This window comes from Callospermophilus lateralis, chromosome 7 (genome assembly GCF_048772815.1).
Source record: "Callospermophilus lateralis isolate mCalLat2 chromosome 7, mCalLat2.hap1, whole genome shotgun sequence".
Lineage (NCBI taxonomy): Eukaryota > Metazoa > Chordata > Mammalia > Rodentia > Sciuridae > Callospermophilus > Callospermophilus lateralis.
In genome coordinates, this window is record NC_135311.1 from 133,200,350 (window position 1) to 133,212,831 (window position 12,482).

General features: G+C 47.0%; 1 protein-coding gene across 4 annotated transcripts in view; it reads left to right on the forward strand.

The window, feature by feature from the left end:
• The first annotated feature begins 686 nt into the window (after window positions 1-686).
• Zbtb17 (zinc finger and BTB domain containing 17) overlaps window positions 687-12,482 on the forward strand; it is a 28,547-nt gene continuing 16,751 nt past the window's right edge. For 2 of the 4 annotated variants that reach the window (XM_076863330.1, XM_076863333.1), the window contains exon 1: window positions 687-774. In XM_076863330.1, coding sequence (XP_076719445.1) covers window positions 768-774 — 7 coding nt within the window. In that variant the 5' untranslated portion in view covers window positions 687-767. The remainder of the gene's footprint in view (window positions 775-12,482) is intronic. The other 2 variants (XM_076863335.1, XM_076863334.1) reach the window with 2 other exon arrangements.

Below are 12,482 nucleotides of genomic sequence, written 5' to 3' on the forward strand. Positions count from 1 at the left end.
GCACTTGCCTAACGTGCAAAGTCCGGGGTTCCATCCCAGCACCACAAATAGATAAATAAATAAACAAAATTATGGATCATGGAAAATAAACAGGGCCAGAAGATTAAAAGGAGAAAGCCCACAAACTAAGGAAGAAGTCAATGACTTTGAGAAAACAGAGATGGAATGAGGCCACCGAGGTGCGGTCGGGGCCCGTGGGCTCAGGCTAATCCTGGAGTCCAGTAAACATGGAGCGGGTGACAGTGGTTTAAAAAGTAGAAAAATATAATGGGATTTACAGCTTTGGAGTCACAACTAGGTTCATATCTCTGCTCCATCACTTAGAAGACGTGTGACTATGGACAATTTATTTATCTTTTGTGAGCCACCCTTTTCCCTTCTTCAAAAGGGGGGGAAAATAAAACTATTTGAAAGTTGTTATAAGAATTTAATGAGAATGCACATAAAGAGCTCAACGCAGCGTCTGGCGCTCAACAGGAGCTGAACACATGGAAGCCGGTACTGTCATTGTGGTAAGGCAGGGTTATAATGAGGACAATTCTAAGCGCAGAAGTAACGTAGAACTTTTGGATAGCTAGGCGCATGCGTCGGTCCGCGGTCGCGCATCCAGCGCGAGCGTTGCGCATGCGCCGGAAGTTGCAGCCGGGAAGCCAGCGAGGTCGGTTCCGCCCGACTCTAACATGGCGGCGCCCTTTGTCTGCTCTGAAGTGCCGTCCCTGGCCTTCTCGCGGCCGTGATGCACCTCCTCCTGCGGTGGGGTCCGGGACATGGCAGGTGAGGGTCATCAAGCGCCGGGGGCCGGGGGAGTTCCCGGAGGCGGGGCGGAGGCGGCGGAGGATGGGGCGCGGCGGGACGCCATGGACGGTTGTGTGGGGGAGGGGAGGGAAGTGGAATGGGACGGGAACCGGGCTGAGGGGACACCGCAGGCAGCAGGTGCGGGGCCGCTGGGAGGGGGCGCCGCCCGGCGAGCGGGCGGGAAGTGGGCGGGCGGACCTGCTGCCCCGGCGACGCGGCGAGTGCCCTCCGGGGCCGGGTGACACCCCAGCTGGTAGCATCTCCGCCCCCGCCTCCGGCTGTCACCGCCCCTTGACCCCGCGCGCCGCGGCGGGTGGGCGTTCTACGGCCGCGAGGGGGCGAGGTGCTGGGCTGCGCCTGTCGCCGGCGGAGGCGGGCGGGCGCAGGTCCGCCGCGGCCGCCGCTGGCCCTGTCAGGAGGCGCCGTTCATTCATTCGTTCCGCGGACGCCGTTCAGCCCCTTCGGGTCCCGGGCAGAGCCCGCGCTGCAGCCTGACGCCCGCCAGCGCGGGGCCCGCGGCCAGGAGAGGCCGGTTCCCGCTCCAGGCTGCGTCTCTGGGCTCTTTGGGCTCCCTGCCTCGGTTTCCTCATCCGTGAAGCAGAGAGGATAATAAAATCTGCCGCCCAAGATTGAGATAAAGGTTAAATGAGGTAGTAGGTGTAAAGTGCTTAAAATACCTGTGGTTAGGAGTAAATGCCGTACAAGTGCGCGTCGCTGGTATTTGTGTCATCATTTCCCGGAGTTCAGACTCAGGTGGGAGACCTTGAGATACTGCTGCGCGGGAAGAAGTGCCCCCCTTGCTCAGGGAAGACGCATTAGAGGCACTTCGCTGCTCCAGGAGTCTGGGTGAATCCAGGGAGGCTTCTGTCCCCCGAAGAAAACTGACACCTAAAGCTGGAGAAGGGGGCAGGGATCTGGGTGGAAGACAGGAGACTAGGCTAAAGGAAGCAGGCTCTGTCTCAGCCGTAGGGGACCTTGTAAACCCAGATAAGGACTTTAAATTGTAGGGTCTCAGGGAGGTAGCTCAGTGGAAAGCGCCCCTGGGTTCAATCCCTACTACCAAAAATAATTAAATAAATAAATTTTAAGTTAAGGAGAAGGCATTTAAGAATCAGTCTTGTGGCTGGGGTGGATAGTGCACATCTATAATCCCAGCCACTGGGAGACTGAGTCAGCCAAGTTCAAAGCCAGCTCAGCAACTTAGGCCCCAAACAACTTAGAACCTGTTTCAAATTGAAAAATAGAAAGGGCCTGGGGATGTGGCTCAGTGGCTAAGCACCCCTGGGTTCACTCGCTGGTACTACTACTACTACTACTACCTAATAATAATCAGGCTTGTGGATTAGAAAGATCGCTGGCCATGCTGAAGAATGTGTCAGAGGAAATGGCCCTGGAAGCCCATTAAGAGGCTGCTAGACTAATCCAGTTGAGAAATGGGGGTGGACTTGAGTTAGGTTAGAGGCAGAGTTGCGGAGAGATGGTTTCCAAGGTAGAACTGGAAAACAGTGAGTAGTTCAATGAGCGACTAAGGGGCAGGAAGGGGTCAGAATTGTCTCCTAGTTCTTCACAGGTAGATGCCAATACCACTCAATGCTATAGGAGGAGCACAAGGAGAGAAGACTTTGGAGTCAGGTGCCTGTAAAACTTTCAAGTGAAACCATCTGGTGGTGATCCCTTTGGCTGTCATCCACCTAAGTCTCCTGGAGCCAGGAGAGGGGACATGCTCACCTAGGGGAGGGTGGGAAATGAGAAGAACAGTGTCCGGGACAGCGCAGTGGAATGCTATGGTGGAGTAATACCCGGAGCAGCCCCGGGGTTTTTGCCTCTCAGTCTTCCATAAAGCAGGAGTTCCAGAGTGTGGGGACTGAGGCTGCGTTTATTTATCTTTGTGTCCAGTACATTTTCCGGCATGCAGCAGGCCAACAGTAACCCTGTTTAACATTTATTGAGCACTTGCTCTGTGCCAAGCATTCTGCACTTGCCTGTTTAATGGATAGGTGGAAGTCTTAGGGAGCAGGTGCTGCCACCCTTCATTTTCTCATCAGATTTTTTCACTGGGTGTCTTTGATTCAGATAGTGAGCTGGAGGAGAGGAGCCAAGCTGCAGTTTATGTAGACAGATTGTCAGAAAAGAGTAGACTGGGCTATTTGGAAATCTGCGATACATCTGTAAACCTCAGTGGTGAAACCAACCTCGAAAGAGTTTGTCTTCTCTGAGCTCAACATTCAGCTTGTTCGCTGGGCATGGTGGTACACACCTGTAATCCCAGTGACTGGGGAGGCTGAGGCAGGAGGATGACAAGTTTAAAGCCATCCTCAGCAACTTAATGAGGCTCTAAGCAACTCAGTGAGACCCCACATCCTGGGTTCAATCCCCAGTACCAAAAAAAAAAAAAAAAAAGGAGAAAGCTTTTGCTTTAAAATTAGTAATGACAAAAGCCTTATTACAGTTTGGTTGGGAAATCTTTTTAAAAAATATTTTTTATTTCTAGATGGATGCAACATCTTTATTTTGTTTATTGATTTTTATGTGGTGCTGAGTATCAAGCCTAGTACCTAACATGTGCAAGGCAAGCACTCTGCCACTGAGCCACAACCCCAGCTCTTTTTTTTTAATTTTATTTTTTTAAGATATTTTCTTTTTTAGTTGTAGTTGGACATAATACCTTTATTTTATTTTTATGCGGTGGTAAGGATCGAACCCAGTGCCCTGCATTTGCTAAGCAAGTGGTCTACCGCTGAGCCTCAGCCCCAGGAAATTGTTGATGTTCCTATTTTTTTAATCAGGAAAGATAAAAGTAGATTAATTAATGGGCAGTATTCACTCCTATTTTAATTAGATATTATCTAGAATGCTCCAGTAGGACTGGGGTGTGGCTCATTGGTATAGCGCTTGCCTAGCAATTTATTTAGTACTGGTTCAGTCCCCAGCACTAGAAATAAATAAACTGCTCCAACAGAGCAAGCCCAAGTACAGAGACTGAAACAAAATAGAAATTTACTCCTCACCTTTTAACTGTCTGAAAATCTGTAGTTCGGAGCTGTAGTTGTCTCACTGTTCTGTGAGGTCCGTCTGGGAACAGGGATCCCTTGATCATGTGGCTGTCCTTGCTCAAACTCAGGCATCCATATCATGGTCCAAACTGGCTGCTTCATCTCCTGCCATCATGTATGAACTTCATCTGACAAAAAGAGAGAGCAGGGCTGGGGATGTGGCTCAAGCGGTGATGCGCTTGCCTGGCATGCGTGGGGCGCTGGGTTTGATCTTCAGCACCACACACAAATAAAGTAAGGATGTTGTATCCACCGAAAACTGAAAAATAAATATTAAAAAAAAAATTCTCTCTCTCAAAAAAAAAAAGGGACAGAGCAAGAGTCATGCTCATTTTTTTTAAGGTTCTAAGGTTTAAAGAGACATTGTTATGTAATATGGTCCCCAAAGGTAAACCAGTTTTGGTATCTGATTCAACTAAAGAACCAATCATACCTGTTCTAGTGCTGGAGGGAAAACTGACTGTCAGAAGTCCAAGGAGGGTTGGGCTTGCTCCCCAGGCCTCTGTCTGCCTGGGCAGGCTGCTCTGGCTTGGGGTCGATTTGTGGTGCTTGGGCCCAGAGAGCCCAGGCTTACTTATGCATTCATTCATTGTTTCCTGTGCCTGTTATGCGCTGGACACTGTGCTGAGTATTAGGAACATGGACATGAGTAACATTGGATCCCAGAAGCAAGACACTCCCAGCCACGTGGATAATCACGGTACAGTGCAAGAAATACCAGGGAGGCCTGGTCAGGAGGTGCGGACGCACAGGAGGCCTGGCTGTCGGGGACGTGGCTGACCTGGGTGGTGAAGATTTAGTGAAACACACATTTTTGAATTGATGACAGTAAAGGTGTCTTCAGATAGATATGGGCACTGAGGACTCTGGTCATTGGTGTGAATCCCTGCTGCCCTGTTTAATGACTCTCTGTCCACAGGGCCAGTTTCTGCACTGCTGAGCCTCAGTTTACTCATCTGTAATAGGGATAACACTGAATACCTCACAGAACATTTTGAGCGTTGTGTGGGATCAGGCAGGTAATTCACAGGGCTGCTGTGCAGTGGGCACTTACGAAATGTCAGTTACCTCCCACTGCAAAGAGCAGGATGGTTCAGAGCAGAAAAACCAGGTAGGGATGAACTGAGGAAGATAAGCCAAGTGACTGTCCTTTCCTGAGGCATCAATTATCCAGGTGGTACATGGAGAGTCCAGGACTGTTCTGTGGCCTTCTGTTCTCCTCAGGATTCTCCAGGAGTTCTAATCAAAGTGATCGGTTTCTGGATCCTCAGAGATCATACCCTCTAAACAAAGAGAATTTCAGCCAGAAGATGGTTTCTCTGACTTTTTGTCTTTTTAAAGTAGAGCAGTGTACCTCAGCTTTGGCTTATTGACATTTAGGGTCAGATGAGTCTCCCCCCCTTTTATTTTGGCACTGGAAGTCTACCCAGGGCCTTATACATACCAGGAGAGTGCTCTACTAGTGGGTTATACCCCCCCAGTCCTTTTATAATTTTGAGAAGGGCCTTGCTAAGTTGCTAAGGCTGTTCTGGAAATTTTGATCCTCCAGCCTCAGCCTCCTGAGCAGCTAGGATTACAGGCATGTGCCACTGTACCCAGCTAGATGAGTTTTTGTTGTTGGGGTCATCCTGTATATCCCTAGCCTCTACCCATAGGTGTCATAGTAAGCCTCACCCCCAGTTGTGACAACCAAAAATGTCTCCAGACATTGCCAAATGTTTCCATCCGCCAGCATAAGTGGCGGTAGGAAGCATGAACTTCTAAGCCAGATGTACCTGACGCCTATCTGACTCCTACACTTGCTATCTCTGCTTCAGGCCATGTGCTTGACTTCTCTCAACCTCAGTTTCCTGGGTTAGCAGTGGGGACATAACTTTACTGGGTGGAATTGTTGATGAAGTCATGCAGTGAAGTGCTTGGTGGAGCCCTGACCTCCTGATGGCAGCTGGGCAACTGTGTTGACATGGGAGTCTGTAGAGGACCCTGACGGAGCAAGAAAGCGTGTGCAGAGCTGAGGGCCGAACAGTGTTTGATAGGAATACGCACACGAGGTGGAGAAGTCAGGGCGTTGAGAGGGTGGACTGTGGAAGCTCCACCATGCCCCCCTCCTTCTCTCCTGAGCCCTTTCAGTGTGTCCTGTCACACTGTGTCTGTGCACCTGTGTAGGGAAGACTGTGTGAAGAGAGCTGTGGCTTGGGCTTGGTGCCCGTGTACACATAGTTGCAGGCATTTCTGGCGGGTGGCCTGGCATCCCATTGAGAAGTTGCTGAGGCTGGTCTTGCACTTTTGATCATAACCCTGAAAGGGCAGCCTCCATAGGGGACCTTCCTAGGGCCAGCAGAGTGCCTGAGAGGACCCGGTTGCCCATTCTCCACAGTCAGGAATTCCCCAGAGGACGGTGCTATGTGGGTAGCTTGGCCTAAGGACATTGGGTATTTTGTACCACAAAGGGAGGGACCCCAACCTTAGAGAAAACAGAAAGTGCCAAGTATGTAGTTCACATCTCCTGCTGCCGTGAGTGCATGTGGTTGGAGTCAGAGGTCAGGGAGTCGGCGTTTGGCACAGAATGATTTCAGCAGGTGCTACAGGTCTGTGAGCTGTGTGTCCGCATAGCCTGGCACTCTAGGAGCACCTTGGGCTGCCCGTGGTGAGTTAAGGTTGACTCCAGTAGTATAGTCAGCGCAAGATGCACCTGGAGAATCAGGGTTTGGGCTTGTGGATTAGGACACACTTGTTAGGCACTGGGGTCATATGGTTCTCAGAGCCTGAGCTTGCGAGGGAAGAGGGAAGAGAAGGCCTGGTTGGAATTGAGAGTCACTGGCTCCTGTCGTGGCCAGAGACTGAGTGGGATCCAGCCGAGATGGGGAGTGGACCAGAAAGCAGGTTCACTGCAGATTCAAGATCATGCTTAGCTTCTGGCATCAAAGTTCTGGCCGCAGAAGTGCTTCTCCCCACCTCGCCTGGACCACTTGCTGCACTGGAGTTGTCACTGAGGTTTCTGGGGAGTCCCTTTCCTGTTCTGGAGGGAAGGAACTGCTCTAGTTTCACAGTCATGTCAGCTGGCTCCTGCTTCGGAGCCAGAGCTCAGAGAGTGAAGCCCTTCTCGTTTCAGTGGTCCCCAACATTGGGGGGCCTCTGGCAGGGACTTCCTGGTTTATTGTGACAAGGTCATCTGCCTTTCATGCATCAAAACATTATTTAGAATGTTATTTAATTTTATAAGTTGCTTTGTTAAATGTTGGGTAGGTAGAAAAGAATATGTTCTGTATAAAGAACAAGGATACAAGGAACCCCTTCTGTCCCCATCACCCAGCTTAAAAAAAAAGTGTCACCAGGACCTTCTGAATCTGTGTGCTCCCCAACCCAGGTCACCCTGAATTGTGCTTGTATCATTCTCTTGCTTATTTTTTGGTACTGGGACTGAACCCAGGGACATTCTACACTGAGCTATATCCCTAGTCCTTTTTATTTTTTTTTTGAGGAAGGGTCTCCCTAAATTGCCAGACTGGTCTTGTGCTTGTGATCCTCTTGCCTCAGCCTCCTGAGTAGCTGGGATTAACAGGCCTGTGCTGCGACACCCGACTGAGCATCTTTTCTTATATTTGCTGATCATTCCCACTTCACTTTTTCTGAAACATCTGCTTAAATCTTTTGGCTATTTTTCTATTTGGTTATTTTTTAATTACATGTAAATTTTTCTGTTGTCTAAAAAATTTTAGATACTGATTCTTTGTAATCATACAGGGAAAGCTGAACTATCTGCTTCTAATTTATGGCTTGTCTTTGCATTCCAGCCCCCCTTCCCTCCCCATTTTGGATGAGAAGAAATTCTTAACTTTATCATTTATTTCTTTTATAGGTAGCACTTTTTGTTTCTTTTTAAGAACTTTCTATCTTGAGTTTGTAAAGGTGTTTCCCCATATATTGTCTTCCAGTTGTTTTATTGTGTTGCTTTTTACATTAAGGTCTTTAATCCACTTATTATTATTCTTCTGTATGGTGTGAGACGGAGGCCGACTTCATTTTCACTTTTTAAAGGAATGTACCAAATTGTCCCAGTACCAGTTATTAAAAAACTGTATCCTTTTCCTCAAATTTTATCTGTACCATCATCAGTACCCATTATTATATATTAAGTGCTCACAAATGTGTGGGTCTGTTCGAGGATTTTTTTTTTGGTTGTTGGTACTGGGGATTGAACTCAGGGACACTCGACACTGAGCCACATCCCCAGCCCTATTTTGTACTTTATTTAGAGACAGGGTCTCACTGAGTTGCTTAGTGCCTCACTTTTGCTGAGGCTAACTTTGAATTTGCGATCCTCCTGCCTCAGCCTCCCAAGGTGCTGGGATTACAGGCATGCGCCACTGTGCCCGGCTTTTTTTTTGAGGTGGGGGTTGGAGTACCTTGGAGCACTTAACCACTGAACCACATCCCCAGTCCTTTTTGTTTCTTTTTTAGAGACAGGGTCTTGCTAAGTTGCTTAGGGTCTTATTAAATTGTGGAGACTGTTTTTTAATTCATGATCCTCCCACCTAAGCTTCCTGAGCACTGGGATTACAGGTGTGCACACTGGGTCAGGTGTGCACACTGCTAGCTTCATGGGCTTTTTACTATCTTTTATCTGTGTCCTTATACTAGATTGATTTAATCACTATAATTTTATAATGACTCTTGATATTAGGTAAGGTCCTGAGCCTTTGTTTTCCCATATTCATTTTAGATCATGTGTGTCAAATGCTGTAACATTTTTTGACAATATTTTATTAAAGTTTCTCCGAATTTATTATGTATCAATTTGGATAACCACCTTAACATTTTTTTTAAATATATTTTTTAGTTGTATTTGAACACAGTACCTTTATTTTTCATTTACTTATTTTTATGTGGTGCTGAGGATCAAACCCAGAGCCTTGCGCATGCTAGGTGAGCACTCTACCTCTGAGCTACTCTACCTGTTTGGCCTTCCTGTCCATGAACATAGTATGTCTTTGAATTTCATAACTTACAAAGTTTAATTTTAGTCACTATTAACATCTTACACTCAAACAGTTAAGGGCCTTAGAACACTTTAATTTCTATCACTTGCTCTTTTTTCTCTCCCCCTTTCCCCTCTGCCCAGTATAGGGGATTGAATCTAGGGGTGCTTTACCACTGAGCTGCATTTCTAGTCCTTTTATTTTTTATTTTAAAACAGGGTCTTGGGCTGGTTGCAGTGCAGTGTGCCTGTCATCCCATTGACACGGGAGGCTGAGGAAGAAGGATTGCAAGTTCAAAGCCAGCCTCAGCAACTTAGTGAGGCACTAAGTGACTCAGTGAGACCTGTCTCTCAATAAAATACAAAAAAGGGCTGGGGATGTGGCTCAGTGGTCATGTGCCCCTGAGTTCAATCCCTGGTTCAAAAACCAAAACAAAACGGAGTCTCGCTAAGTTGCTGAGGCTGGCCTTGCACTTGTGACCCTCTCCCAGTTCGCTGGGTTTGCAGGTGTGCCACTGTGTCCAGGATCATCCTTCACTTTTATGTTATAGGTGTGTGTTTTAGTTCTGTTTAAAAATTTACAAGACATCATTAGTTCATTATTTGTTTAGATTTATCCGCTTATTATTTACGACTTTCATTATTTCTCTTTCCTTCTTGCATCGTATACTTTCCTTCTGGGATCACTTTTCATCTGCCTGAGGAATATCTTTTATAATTTATAAATTTGGGCTGTTAAAAAAAATAGATTTTGAGCTGTCGTCCATCTGGGGGCCGGCTAATGGTTACACATTGGTGGGGAAGCTTTTTCCCTCCTCCATTCAGTGCCAGGATAGGAGACAGTTTTCTGTGCAGCCTTCTTCCCACCGAGGTCCTGTGAGACCTCCTTCCTGGTGGGGTGGGGCGTTCCGCTTGCTCAGTTCCGTGGATGCTCTTCGTACCCAGCCTCCAGAGCGTCCCTTGCTCTCTAGATTCCAGCCTTTTAGTTTCATTTGACCTCTCTGTATTGCGTACTGATTTGGTATTTCTGTGATGCATTTACAAACGTACTTTATAATTGTTTCTTCAGCTTCTGTAGCTGTTTGCTGTGGGTAAGAGTTGGCCCTGGCATGCAGCGCTTCCAGAAACTCAGATGTTTTGTGGTTTTAATTTTGTATTTCATTTGGTAGTAGCAAACTCTAAATATCAGATTTTATATTTCATAACACTCATTAGTACAAGGAAAGGGGTTAGCAGGTACCTGTTCATGGCAGAATTTGCCCTTTGGGGACTGATTAAGGATTTGTTGAGCCACGAAAGTTTTGTTCTTCAGTAGAAGGAGCACAGTTTTTAGAGTATGACAGACTTGGCCATGAATCTGGGCATGGTGGCAGATCTAGGTCAGGCGACAGCCTCTGTAAGCCATTGTTTGCTCATCTGTACAGTGGGGTGACCATGCTAATGCCACCTTCTTAGGATCACTGTAAGCACTGTTGAGGTGGCATGTGCGTGGGAAGCGTTCTGTGGGTCTGTTCCCCAGCAGCTCTTGCAGTTGTTCTCTTTGTGGTCTCTGTTGGCAGTGACCTCTCCACTGCCCTTGGGAAACAGGAGCCTACAGATTTCTCTTGCTAGTCACTTCCTTTGAGTGTTTAGTATGGGGAGCTTATTACTAGCAGAGCCGAGTTTTCTCAGGGCACGGTCACACTGTTCCACCAACATTCTTTTACAGGACTCATGATGTCTCTTCTCTTTCTCTTTCCCATTTTCTGGGGATGGAACCCAGGGCCTTGCACATGCCAGACAAGCACTCTACCACTGAGCTACACCCCCAGCCCTTTCTAGTTTATTTTGAGACAGGGTCTTGCTGAGTCACCCAGGTTGGCCTCCAACTTGAGATCTTCCTGCCTCAGCCTCTTGAGTAGCCTGGTGTGAGTAGCTTTGTGTGGACACAGCCTTTCTGGGTTTCAAGGGCCTTTTGTATTTCAGGGCTATTGCCCTGTATTTACTGCATGGGCCAGAAACATTCTCTTCACATTGATATTTGTGTTCAGGAAGTTGAGAAGAGTGGAAATTGAATGAAACTGCACATTTAGGTTTCTAGTCTTTCACACCCTAAGCATAGTTTGTGGGTCTTGCTCACTGCAGCAGCCCCTAACTTGACCAGCCTGCCTGTCTCAGAGCAGGCATGGTCCTGGAGTCTGTCTCAACTCTCTCCTGCTCTCACTGTTTTAGGACCAGGAGCCAGGCAGCACATGGGTGGTTTCTGAGTTTCTCTCAGAAGCTTGCATTTCAAAGTGGCAGGCTGACAGAGTGCCAGGGTTGCAGGTCACCCACTGCAAGGCTTCCCGCAGCTTAGGGGTTCACAGGTGGTAGGGTTTAAAAGGCAGAGGTCAGTAGCATGGTTAGTTCCAGGGCAAGTGTGGAGGCCCAGCCTCAGCTTATCTGTAGGGCCACCATATTATATCATCTGCATCATCTACATCTGATGAGCCCTGTGCCTTTTAGAAATTATTGGAAATTTAGAAATTTAGAAGTTCTTGACCATTTTTTTTTTATGTAGGTGTAACTTAAAGTTTTGAGATCCCCAGAATATTTAAGATATCTTTTTACTTGTTTAGATTTCCTAATCAGGTTTTTTTTTTTTTTTTTTTTTTTGGTGTGTGTGTGTGTGTGTGTGTGTTTGTGTGTGTGTTAGTGGTGCTGGGAATTGACTCTTGGATCTCACACAGGCTAGGCAAGTGTTCTACCATGAGCTATACCCCTAGTCTTTCTCAGTTAAGTTTTACAAAATCTTTACTTAGTTTAATCCTGTTTGGAATGATAAATGTAACATTTGATGTTGACATCCAGCATATATTTCATAGTTGGTATTTATGTCCTATGTAGTTCATGTTCACAGTTGGAAGTCTTTCATACTGCAGGAAAAATTTTAAATGAAAAAAATCTGCTGGGTACTAGGTAAATAGCTAATTTTTTATTGTCATTCACATGATATTTACTATACTTAAAATTCATATCTTTGTAATCTGTAATCTCATTAAAGAAAGCATTCATTTGTTTAGCGTTTATTAAATCTTAACACTTGAAGGACCTTAGCAGTCACCTAATCCTAATGAGGACACAAACCCAGGGAAAGTCAGTCGAGGGAAGAGCATGTGTCACGTTGAAGTCCTCCTCCATCCATTTCAGTCTGTATTTAACCTCCTTTTTTCTTTGGCTTGGCTTCTCCATCCGTCACAGGACTTGTGCCTCCTTTGGAATTGCTGTGCTCTCTCTCTTTGGGATTGTCATGCTCTGTCTCCTCAGTGAAAACCTCATTACCATGGAGCCAGGAGAGTGAGCATCCCTTGGGCCTTTTCCTGGTCTCAGTGCAAGTGGAAACTTCACCTGAGATGGGCACCTGGACACCTGATGAGATTTTTACATCTACATTTAGAAGAGAGGAAAGGATCAGAGCAGCAGGTTTCCATTGCTGGCATGGGTGATAATAATGACGATGGCCAGGAGCCACTCCACCACATAGGAAACTTCCTGTCATCCCCATCTTATAGGTCACCAGTCAAGGTTCGAGGTGCACGTGCTATTGCCTGAGGTGCTCACCTATCCTGGGATGGACAGGTGGAGTCTTTGGCTGGTGCTGGGGCTTGTAAGCCTGGGGTGTACACGGCTCCCGGCTC